This window comes from Thalia democratica, chromosome 3 (genome assembly GCF_965202585.1).
Source record: "Thalia democratica chromosome 3, ktThaDemo2.hap1.1, whole genome shotgun sequence".
Lineage (NCBI taxonomy): Eukaryota > Metazoa > Chordata > Thaliacea > Salpida > Salpidae > Thalia > Thalia democratica.
Genome location: NC_139167.1, coordinates 62,436,649 through 62,446,860, shown reverse-complemented (window position 1 = coordinate 62,446,860; position 10,212 = coordinate 62,436,649). Strand labels below are relative to the sequence as shown.

Sequence of the window (10,212 nt, the reverse complement as noted above, 5' to 3'; positions counted from 1 at the left end):
CTTAAAACTATAACAATTAAATTTTTTTCTTAGTTTTGTGATAAAATAGAAATTTGGTTTTCAAATTTAAAAATAAATAAAACAGGTCATATCAATTTCGTTTCAATTTAAGTATTTACGTTTAAAACACAAACTAACCTAAATACAACAAATCAAAACATCATACAAAAAAGGTACTGCTAATAAAAAATAATATAACCAAGCTATCAAGTGTAAAAAAAAAAGTAAAACTTCATGTTTTCATACTTCAAATATTTTTTAATCCGTAACTCAAAATAATGCAAAATTATTTATTTTTAATTATTTAAGTTAAACTTGAAAGTTTAAAACTTATAAGCCTAACAAATCATCTAAACAATTGTTAATTCTATTGGTCCATTCAAGTATTTAATAAAATCACAAAAAGCTAAAAAATTCATAGAACGAGTTGTTTTTAGAAGTTTATAAAACTAATTAATAAATTACCCATGATTTTAATTTTAAAAACTATAAATTTCAATATTATCATAACGAAATAAAATTTGAATGTGGCTTTAAACAGAAAAAGCACTTTAGAAAAGAAACTTTCAACCAACAAGCATAAATCGCCAGAAACATACATTTCTGAACACTGGACAACGTTTGCTTCAACTCTTCTCTTCACGCCCGAGCGAACTTTCATTCCTCCGCTCCCCATCGACCGAGCACTCGTTCCTCCTCTCACCATCAACCGCGCGCTCGTTGCTCCTCTCTACATCAACCGCGCGCTCGTTGCTCCTCTCACCATCAACCGCGCACTTTTTGCTCCTCTCGTGCTTGGTCAGGCTGGTCCTCACGTGGAACTTCCTGCCGCACCGCGCGCACTCGTACGAAGGATCGAAGTGGAACTTGAGGTGCTTGGCGAGGTCGGTGGAGGTGTGGAAGCGCTTGCCGCACTCCGCGCACGAGTGCCTCTTGTGCTCGCTGTGCAGCTGCGCGTGCCTGCTCACGTCGTTCTTCGTTTTGAAAGTTTTGTGGCACACCTGGCGAATTGAGTTTGTTGATAAAAGTACCTACAAACTAAAACCTGTCACAATTATGGGCATGAAAATTAAGATTCGAAAATAAAAATTCAAGAATGCATCAAACCTGGCACTCGAACTTCCTTTCGAATCTGGCAAACCAAATTAAGTGTGTATCAAAATAAAAATTTAAAAAACTTTACAAACCCGGACATATTACATTTATTAAAAACTATAATTCAATTTTAAAAACTTCAGAAATCATCAAACTTGGCACTCGAACTTTCTCTCGTCGCTGTGCGTCGCCACGTGCCTCCTCAAAGAGTTCTTCAACGGAAACCGCTTGTGGCAGATGTGGCAACTGAAGGGTTTTTCCCCGGTGTGAGACCTCCGGTGCCGGTCCAGCGCCGACTTGTTGCCGAAGCAGCGGAGGCAGATCTCGCACTTGTAAGTGCGCTTCTCGCGCGCCAACCTCTCCCTTTCCGACGAGACTTGCCCGGCTCGATCTTAAAAATAAAATCATTTTATTCAAAACCAAAGTATGAGAGTTGTAAAAAAAAATTTTTGAATTTAATTCACCACAATTATTAATTTGACATGGGGAATAATTAAAACACTAAAAAAGGCAATCGAAATATAATACTAACTAATTAAAAAACGAAGCATATACGTTACGAAAATGTTCGTTTTAAATTGAAATCATTTATCTCATTAAGTTTTTGCAAGATTATTATATTTAATTAAAAATAAAGTCTGAGTGACCAACAAGTAACATGAGTGAGCCTGAGCTTGAAATATCTCAAAATAAAAAAACAGCGCCAAGTTTGATTATCTTTAACATTATGTTGTACCATTTCAAGGTTAAAGATATAAAATTATTTTTAAACAAATATCATTATATAACTACTTATATAACTTTGCTTAAACAAGTAATAAATCAAAATATTATAAATAACTAAATATATAGCTAAAGTCAAAAAACATTCAGTAAAACTCATTATGGAAAAAGAACGTTAAATTAAATGTATTAATACTTTTATATTTCGCAAAAAAAACTATCATTTAAGTAGTATTAGTGATCTTAATATAACATTTTCAATATGATTTAAAAAGCAAACAAGAAAATTGGATTTTTTAAAGAAAATATTAATTTTTGATCATTTAGGTTTGCCCGTTATGTAAGCAACCTACTGAACTCATAAATTTTGAAGGCTTTTATCTTAAGTTTTTTTGAATTTTGACAGTAGTATAAAGTTTCTGAAAACTGAGGAAAATCTCCAAATATAAAGTTAACATGTCAAAAACAGTTAAAAACAATCTAATGTTGAGCACTTTGACTATAACATAGATACTAGAAAACATCTTCGAGTTTTTATGTAAACCAATAAGTTTTTTTTTTTTGGATAATTCTCAAACCAAAAAAAATATATATTAATTTACTTGTTTTAGAAGATTTTGTTGAGTTGTTGTTTAACTTAATTGAATTTTCATCATTAGAATGCAAGTTATGAATTTCTGGCTTTTTAAGTTTAATTTCTTCCATTTCTTTTTCATCTAAGTTTAGGTTGACGCTTTTTGAATGATCATTTTTTGTTTCTGTAAGTAAAAATAGTAAACATTTCTGAAAATATAACTTATTTAGTTTTTAGTTTTATCATTATTGTTTGGTAAAATAATTAGCAAATAACAATCAACTTTTTAATGACTTCAATAAGTTTTTATACAAATAACTTCAAAAATATCACCGGCAGATTTTTTTTCTTAACTTAAAAAAGCATTTTTGAGTATTAAAACAGCCAGTTCTAAAATCCAAATCCGATAATATTTTTGTTTAACAAAAAAAAAACACTTAAATATAATAAAAACTAACAAGATTTTTAAACTACACTTTACAAATACTTAAATACGTAAATATTAAAAAAATTTAATTCTTTTGTTTTCAATATTTAATTAAATAATAAAAATGTTTTTTTTTTACTTTATCTAAAATATTCAAGTATTTACTTTTAGTATTTAAGTCGATTTGGTTATTTGTTAGAATTTCTTGAGAGGTTTGTTGAATACCTCTATATTCTATAAGATACTTAGGTCCAGTTCTCACATTGCCTGTAAAGTTATTCAGCTTTTGTACTAATATAATTACAATCTGAAAAATGTACATACAAAGTTTTATTGCAACTTTTATAGTAAGTGTTGCCTTTAAAGGCTACAAACATTGACATAAAGAAAATTTAATAAACTTTTTTAGAACAAACCACAAACTATTTGTCATGTAGAAATGGTTAATCATTATTTTTAAAGCTTACATACAAGTTTCTTACTTTTAGCTGGGCCTTGACGTGAACTTTTGTCACTCATGTTTGGGTTTTCACCATTGACAACTTCATCTGTTTCATTTTGCATCGATTCAACATCAAATATTTTTTGAATGCGGTTGTTGAAGCTGGAGTTTCTAGCTTCTGCTACTGAAATTGTTTCAACTGGATTTCAAACAAAAATATTTTTTCAAATCAAACTTTCTACTTTAATACTCATGTTTTTAATAGAATTGTGAAAAAATAAATTTTGAGATACAATATTTTTTGTAAATACTTTTAACAGGGTTGCCACTCATTTATTCAAAAATTTTTCTAATTTTTTTAAGTTTCTTCAAGGTTTTTAAATGTACACATTTTTGGGTCTATTTATAGTTTAAAATCAAGTTTAAGGTAATAAACTATTTTTTTAGTTTAAAAATATTGAAAAGATACTGTAAAGCTACTTTGAATATTTAGAAAAAAAAGATTTTAATGATGACAATACTTTTAACTTATATGATAGATTTTTTGTGTCAAATTAAAATTTTACAACTGAACATGTGAAAATTGTTAAAATTCTAGATTTTATAGGTATTTTTAGTGATTTTGGTTTAAAATTACAGGTTTTTTTCTAAGTTTCTTAATTACTAGATTTTTTCATTTTTTCATAAATTGTCAAATTCCAGGGTTCCAGGTAAAGTGGTAACCCTGTTTTAATGAAAATTATTAGTTGCAACTTCTTTAACTTCCTTTTTAATTTAACACTTATTTACTTTATATGTTTTGATCTAAAGACCACAAAGTTTGTAGGAAATATACTTTAAATAGTTGTTTTAAATAATCTCAGAGGTTGTTAAAAAAATTAGTAGTACTTAAGTTAAAAAAAGGGAAAAAAAACAAATAAAATATATAAAACATTTTCTTTTTAGCAAAAATAAAGTTTTAGTAGAAACATTCAAAAATTAGTAATGAAATAACAGTGAAATTTTGAATAATGCTCATAAAAAAATGAGATATAGGTTTTTAGGTAAGGTATATTTATTTACTACCATTTTGGCTTGCCAATCATATAAGCAACCTACTGAGCTCACAAATTTTTAATCCTATATATCTCTAAAGTTATTTTGAACTTAATTCAACATTATATAATTTATAACAACTAAGTCAAAACAAAATAAAGTTAACTTGTAAAAATTAGTTAAAACCATTTGATGTTGAGCATTTTGACTACAACATAGGCACTTTCAAATAATTAGCTTTAAGTTATAATGCATCTTTAAAAATTCTTACTGAATGAATAACCAAATCAAAAACAATAAAAAATATTTACTTTTTTCAGAAGACTCTGTTGAGCTATTGACTAACTTAGTTGAATTTTCATCATAAGAATGCAAGTTATGAGGGACTGGCCTTTCGAGCTCAATTTCTTCATTTTTTTTTTCATTTAAGTTTAGATTGATACTATTTAAATGAACACTTGCAACTTCTGTAAGATGAACCCCTTAAGATAAAATAAAAACTAACTAAATTTTACTCTTATTTTTGTTAAAATACTAGTTGTTAACAAAGATGTATTTTATTTTAAGGAGAAAGAAAAATATTATCTTAATTAAAAATAATTTTAGTTACACTTATTTAAAAACTTTTTTTTTCTAAATATATTTTTCATAATAGTTAAAGAACAGTTTAAACCCAGTATAAAAGAAACTTAATATTACTTAAAATATCTACTTTTAGTATTTAAGTAAGTTTGACTATTTGATATTTCATCACAGTTATGTTGATCACCTCTATATTCTGTAGTAATATTAGCTCTAGTTTCTTCAGTACCTGTGAAATGGTATACTTTTAATTATTAAAACTGGTATAAGAAAATTAGAAAAAACATTTACATAAAAAACTTTTTAGTAATTTATATAGTAAGTGTTGAGTTATGAAAACTTACAGACATTATAATAACACTTAAGAGGTTTTTGAGAAGAAATATGAATTTTTTTCATATAGAACAAAGTTTTTATATAAAAAGTTATAAAGTTTAAGATGTAAGTTTCTTTTTTTACTTTTAGTTGTAATTTTGAAATATAACCAAGATATTTGCTATGCAGAACAAGTAATTTTTTTTTTCATTAAGCTAACATACAAGTTTTTTTGTGACTTCTAGTTGGGTCTTGTCTTGAACTGATGTCACTCATATTTGAGCTTTCACCATTGAAAATTTCATCAGTTTCAATTTGCATCGATTCAAAATCAACTATTTTTGGAGTGCGGTTGTTGTAACTTGAGTTTCTAGCTTCTGCTACTGAAATTGTTTAAATAAAACTCAAGACAAATCAAGAATTATTTAAATTAGAACATACCAGTCCAGTTTTCAGTTGAATCGTCAATTAAAAGTTGCAACTGGGATTTTTTGCACATTGCATCATTTTCTTGTAATGAACTTTCATTAAGGTCAGGCAAGGCTTTAACTAATAGACTACCGGAGATTATTATTTGTGGCTCTGCTGCAATATCTACAAGGTATATAATTTCTACAAGTGTTTTAAATATACATTTAGAAACACTTTTTTATTTATTGTAAATTACTTTTACCTTTCACAATTTTTTTTGGTGTTTCATGTTTTTCAGGTAATCCTATTTTATATGAACAGCTATTGAATTTTTTCAATCTAAAATTATTTAAAACTAGTAAAAAAAAATAAAGCTTGAATTGATAAGTAAATTACTAAAAATTATATAGTTTTGTTACTTAGCCTTTTTAGATTTTTTTTAAACAATCTTTAGCAAATAAAAACAAATTAATTTTTTTTATTTTATAAAGTTAAAAAATTGAGAAGATATTATAAGGGGTGTATATAAACAATAACTTACTCTGTTTTAATATTATAAAGTGTTAATGTTAAACCATTTAAAATTAAACAATAATTAAAGTTAAACGGGTAAATATTATTTTTAATAAATGTAAGGACTAAAATACTTTCATTGTTTTCATTTTTATAAAAAACTAAAAAATTCACAAAAAACCAAGTAATTTATTATAGTTTAAGCCAGAGAAATTAAATACACAAGAAACAATACTTAATAAGTTAAAAGATTTATAATATTCAGGTATTAAAATAACCTGCAAGTTAAATTTATTAATGTCAAGTAAAATAAAAAAGAATTTGAATTTTTTTTTCAAGTAAGGAACCTGCTTCTAAGGAAATAAACTTAAATTGTAAACTTTAAGAAAATTTATTGAAAATAAAAGAGGTAGTAGATTTTAGATAAAAATTTTTTTTTTGCCCCCTAAGTTTGTGACTTCCATAAGCAACACATTTAAACTTAGCAACTTTGATCACAAATAAACTCATTGTTTTAAATTTTGTATCTAAAAACACGTTTTGAATTTCGTTGAGCTTTTAAAACTTCCTGACATATAAGATAAAATATAACAAAACAAAATTAATTTGTTGTTTAAAAACAAGGTAGACCTTTGTGACCTTAATTGGATTTAAAGGTATCTTAGGTAGGTTTTTAAATAGATTATGTTTTTATAAAATCTTAAATGAAGGTAACGAATGGCAAACGTAATAATACTTACTTGTAACTTTTATAAATAAGGTCTTTCTCTAGCTTCACTATTTTATCTAACAATTTAACTTGTGTTTCTGCCATCCTTCTTTTCTCCATGTTAAAACTGTGATAAATTTGGAGTTGTTAACTTAGTCATACTAATTAGTATAAGAAATATATACAATTTTAAACTATAATTAATTGTTTGATTAACTTAGTAAAACATTACAATTTTTTAACTTTAATAAAACATCTTTAAAATAAAACAAAATAAATTCAAAATACAATTATTTCAGTAACTTTGTTAATTGTCCAACAAGTTTAATATTTTCAATTTCCAATAAGCGATTCTTTCTCTTTAACTGTGTATTTTCATTTTTTTGCTTTTCAATAATTTGTTGTAAGCCAGACATAAAAAAATCCTTGCTTTGTAACTGTATATTTTCATAATTCTTCTTTTCAATAAGTTGATTCAAACCAGACAAATAGAACTCAGCTTTGTTTAAGTCTAAAAATTATTAATCAATTTAAAATTGTTTTTAAGTTTAAAAAAAGAACAACATACATAGTAAACTTTAAGTCCATATAAAAGAAGACAGTATTTTTTCAACAAAAGTTCTGTTTACAGGTTTTCACAACTCAACAAATGCTTTTTATAATATTTAAAAAATCAAAATATTATTTTAGATTTAGTTGATCAAATTTGAAGATTTAAAGAGGTACCTTAAGCAGCAAAAAAGACTTAAAAACTTTAAAAATGTTTATTGAAAATCTGGTCTATCCTACAGGTTTAAGGCAAGGAGTCAGCAAACTTATGCAACTAAGTAAATAACTGTAATGTTTTTGGCCTAAAACATACATTTCGTATAAAACATAATATATACAAATTATCATATTAAAAAAAAATCATAGAAGTTACATAAAGCATAAATACTTTTAGTTTAAATATTAAAGTTCTTAATTTATACTATTTTTAAAACCTGATGACAATATTTTTGATGATAAATAAAAATATAATTTTGTAGTAAAAACTTACAATTAGGCTTTTTATTCTATAGTTTATAATTACTATTCATTTATTACCACTTACAAACAATTTTTTTTAAGTATTATTAATTTATTGGTTACTACAATTTTTTTTATAAAAATGCATCACATAAGCAACATTTTAAAGAAAAATTGACTTATTATCCTATAAAAGTCTGCTGACCCCTGTTTTACACTTAACAAAAGTAGGGCAAAAACAAACAAAAAAAACTGTTTTTGTTTGTTTTTTTTGTCTTAAATGTTTATTTTTTTATTAAATAAAATAGTTTCTACAGAAATTTTGAAATGTTGAAAGGAATTTTTTCAAAAAATTTGAGGCATTTTTTTAAAATATGTAGGAGAGATATTTTAAGTGACTTTTATTTATTTGTCATTTTAGTTTTCTCTCCCCATTAGGAATCTATTGTACACTTGGCTTCAACCAGCTATGTTTGAATAACAAGTAATTCTTTTATCTTTAGTAGTTAAAAAAAAAACATTAATACACTTAATTTCAGTATTAAAGTTCTTTATTTTTACTATTTTTAAAACTTTATGACAATACTTTTTAAATAAAATAATACTGTTAATAAAACTTATCTTAAAAACTTAACATTTAACAAAAAAATCTAAGAAGAATGAATTATAAGTAGTTCATTTTATTTTATTTAATGATGAAGTTTTAAAAATATTTCTATCAGATAACATTTCTTCGACTATATCTAAAAAAGTATTTATAAGTTTTTTATTCTTTTTACAAGTTGTTTTAAATTACAATTACAGCTTTGATATATCAGTTATGATGATAACTTTAGAAATATTTTTTATCGAATTATTTTGATCTCAAAACAATTTGTGACTATTTAGGTTCTATTATGAAAAAAACTAGATAAACAACAAAATATATTATTAATTTTATATTTTTTAAACTTTTTTTATAATTAAAACTAACTTCCATTAAAGACATTGCTGTCTCCAGGCTTATCCATTTTAAATTAATAAACGATTACTTTACTGTTTAAATATTGCTAAAATAAATATAGTTTCTATGTAATAAAGTATTTGCTTTCTTTTATTGTTAGAGAAGAAGTAAAAGCACAAATTTATATTGGAAAAAAAGTTAGTTAGTAAAATTTAAACAAATTTAGGTTTTTGCAGCTACTTTTGCACAAAGACTCTTTTAAACGTTTTGCAAGACCGGTAAAAAAAATTAATAAAAAAAATATATATAGTAGTAGTAAAAACAGAACGAAAAATTAGTTCCAAACAAGGGTAAGGTTTAGGGGTAACAGTGATAATAATAAAAAAAAAATAATAATAAAATAAATAAAAGAGAATAAAAAATTAGAACCGAGGGTAAGAGTTAGGGGTAAAACATAAGTAAAAATTAATTAAACAAAAATTTAAAGTCAAGAAATTTTTTTTAAAGTTTAAAAAAATTTCAACCAGTTGCAAAAGTGTTTTTGTGCAAAGTGACCCTTTGTGCAAAAATGTCCCTTCATGCACATTTGACACTTTATAAGTTCATATATTTTCTATTTAAAACTTTAATACCACAACATTTAAAATATATAACTTGTAGTTATGACTATCATGAGGTCAAAACAAAAATATGTTTTTATAACAACAAACAATTTTCAAAGTTACTGCACATGTAGTAATGAAAAACTAAAACCTTTCTTACTAATATCATTTGTTTTACAGCATCCAAAGTTCAAGTTTATCTGCCCCGTCTTTATGACAACACTGTTTTCAAAACTAAAATAAAACCAAACAAGAAGTATTTAATTTTTCAGCAGCAACTGTTTGATCATTTTGTCCTCTAAAACTCTAAGTCACTGCACTTCTTCTGCAGTATTTTTCTCAAACTCTAACAAAAGGAGTTTTCAAAGACTCAACAAAAGGGTAAGGTATGTCACAGACTTTAGCTTTTAGCATGGGCCAAAACTGAGTTTTATTGGCTGAGATTGGGCAGTGTAGGAGGCTGAAATTTTCTGCTACAAAACTTAAAAAATTTAGCTTAGTAGTGATAGATTGTGACAGTTTCTGTCTCTAGAAACTTTTAAGTGTTAACCAGATTTAAAGGGGAACGGGTCAAAATTGCACAAAGACAAATTCCACGAGGTAACTAAGTTGCACGAAGACAAAATTGCACAATGGCACAAAATTGCACAAAGATACTTTTGCACAAAGAAAAATTTGATCAAGGGGACAAAATTGCAGGAGAGTAAAAAAAGCAGAGAAATATATACATAAAAAAACAGAAAAAAAATAATAAATATTAAATTAATAAAAAAATTACTGACCGAGAGTAAGGGTTTAAGGTAATAGTTATAGTAATATAAAAAATGATTAAT

General features: G+C 25.6%; 2 protein-coding genes across 2 annotated transcripts; both read right to left on the bottom strand.

Moving 5' to 3' along the window:
• Positions 1-399: 399 nt before the first annotated feature.
• On the bottom strand, positions 400-5,754 carry LOC145831820 (uncharacterized). The gene is made up of 9 exons (XM_082939160.1): positions 5,635-5,754; positions 5,414-5,573; positions 5,009-5,107; positions 4,608-4,778; positions 3,302-3,445; positions 2,985-3,086; positions 2,421-2,576; positions 1,251-1,486; positions 400-1,001 (listed from the first exon to the last, which is right to left on the bottom strand). The coding sequence occupies exons 5-9, from the start codon at positions 3,381-3,383 to the stop codon at positions 627-629; spliced, it is 951 nt and encodes a 316-aa protein (XP_082795286.1). The 5' UTR covers positions 3,384-3,445; positions 4,608-4,778; positions 5,009-5,107; positions 5,414-5,573; positions 5,635-5,754; the 3' UTR covers positions 400-626.
• On the bottom strand, positions 5,404-8,884 carry LOC145832475 (uncharacterized). Its single transcript, XM_082939792.1, has 6 exons — positions 8,808-8,884; positions 7,130-7,337; positions 6,858-6,953; positions 5,867-5,943; positions 5,635-5,787; positions 5,404-5,576 (listed from the first exon to the last, which is right to left on the bottom strand). The coding sequence occupies exons 1-6, from the start codon at positions 8,842-8,844 to the stop codon at positions 5,404-5,406; spliced, it is 744 nt and encodes a 247-aa protein (XP_082795918.1). The 5' UTR covers positions 8,845-8,884.
• Between the last annotated feature and the right edge of the window lie 1,328 nt (positions 8,885-10,212).

Bases quoted from the DNA above. Each gene is read 5' to 3' on its own strand.
- LOC145831820 (XM_082939160.1), bottom strand. From the start codon at position 3,383: ATGCAAAATGAAACAGATGAAGTTGTCAATGGTGAAAACCCAAACATG. The intron at 2,577-2,984 runs GTAAATACTTGA...TTTTACTTACAG, and splicing joins AATCGACTTAAATACTAAAA to AAACAAAAAATGATCATTCA. The intron at 1,487-2,420 runs GTAAATTAATAT...TTTATTTTTAAG, and splicing joins AACAAAATCTTCTAAAACAA to ATCGAGCCGGGCAAGTCTCG.
- LOC145832475 (XM_082939792.1), bottom strand. From the start codon at position 8,844: ATGGATAAGCCTGGAGACAGCAATGTCTTTAATGGAA. The intron at 6,954-7,129 runs GTTACTGAAATA...AATTTATCACAG, and splicing joins CTTGTTGGACAATTAACAAA to TTTTAACATGGAGAAAAGAA. The intron at 5,577-5,634 runs GTATGTTCTAAT...AAACAATTTCAG, and splicing joins TTCAACTGAAAACTGGACTG to TAGCAGAAGCTAGAAACTCA.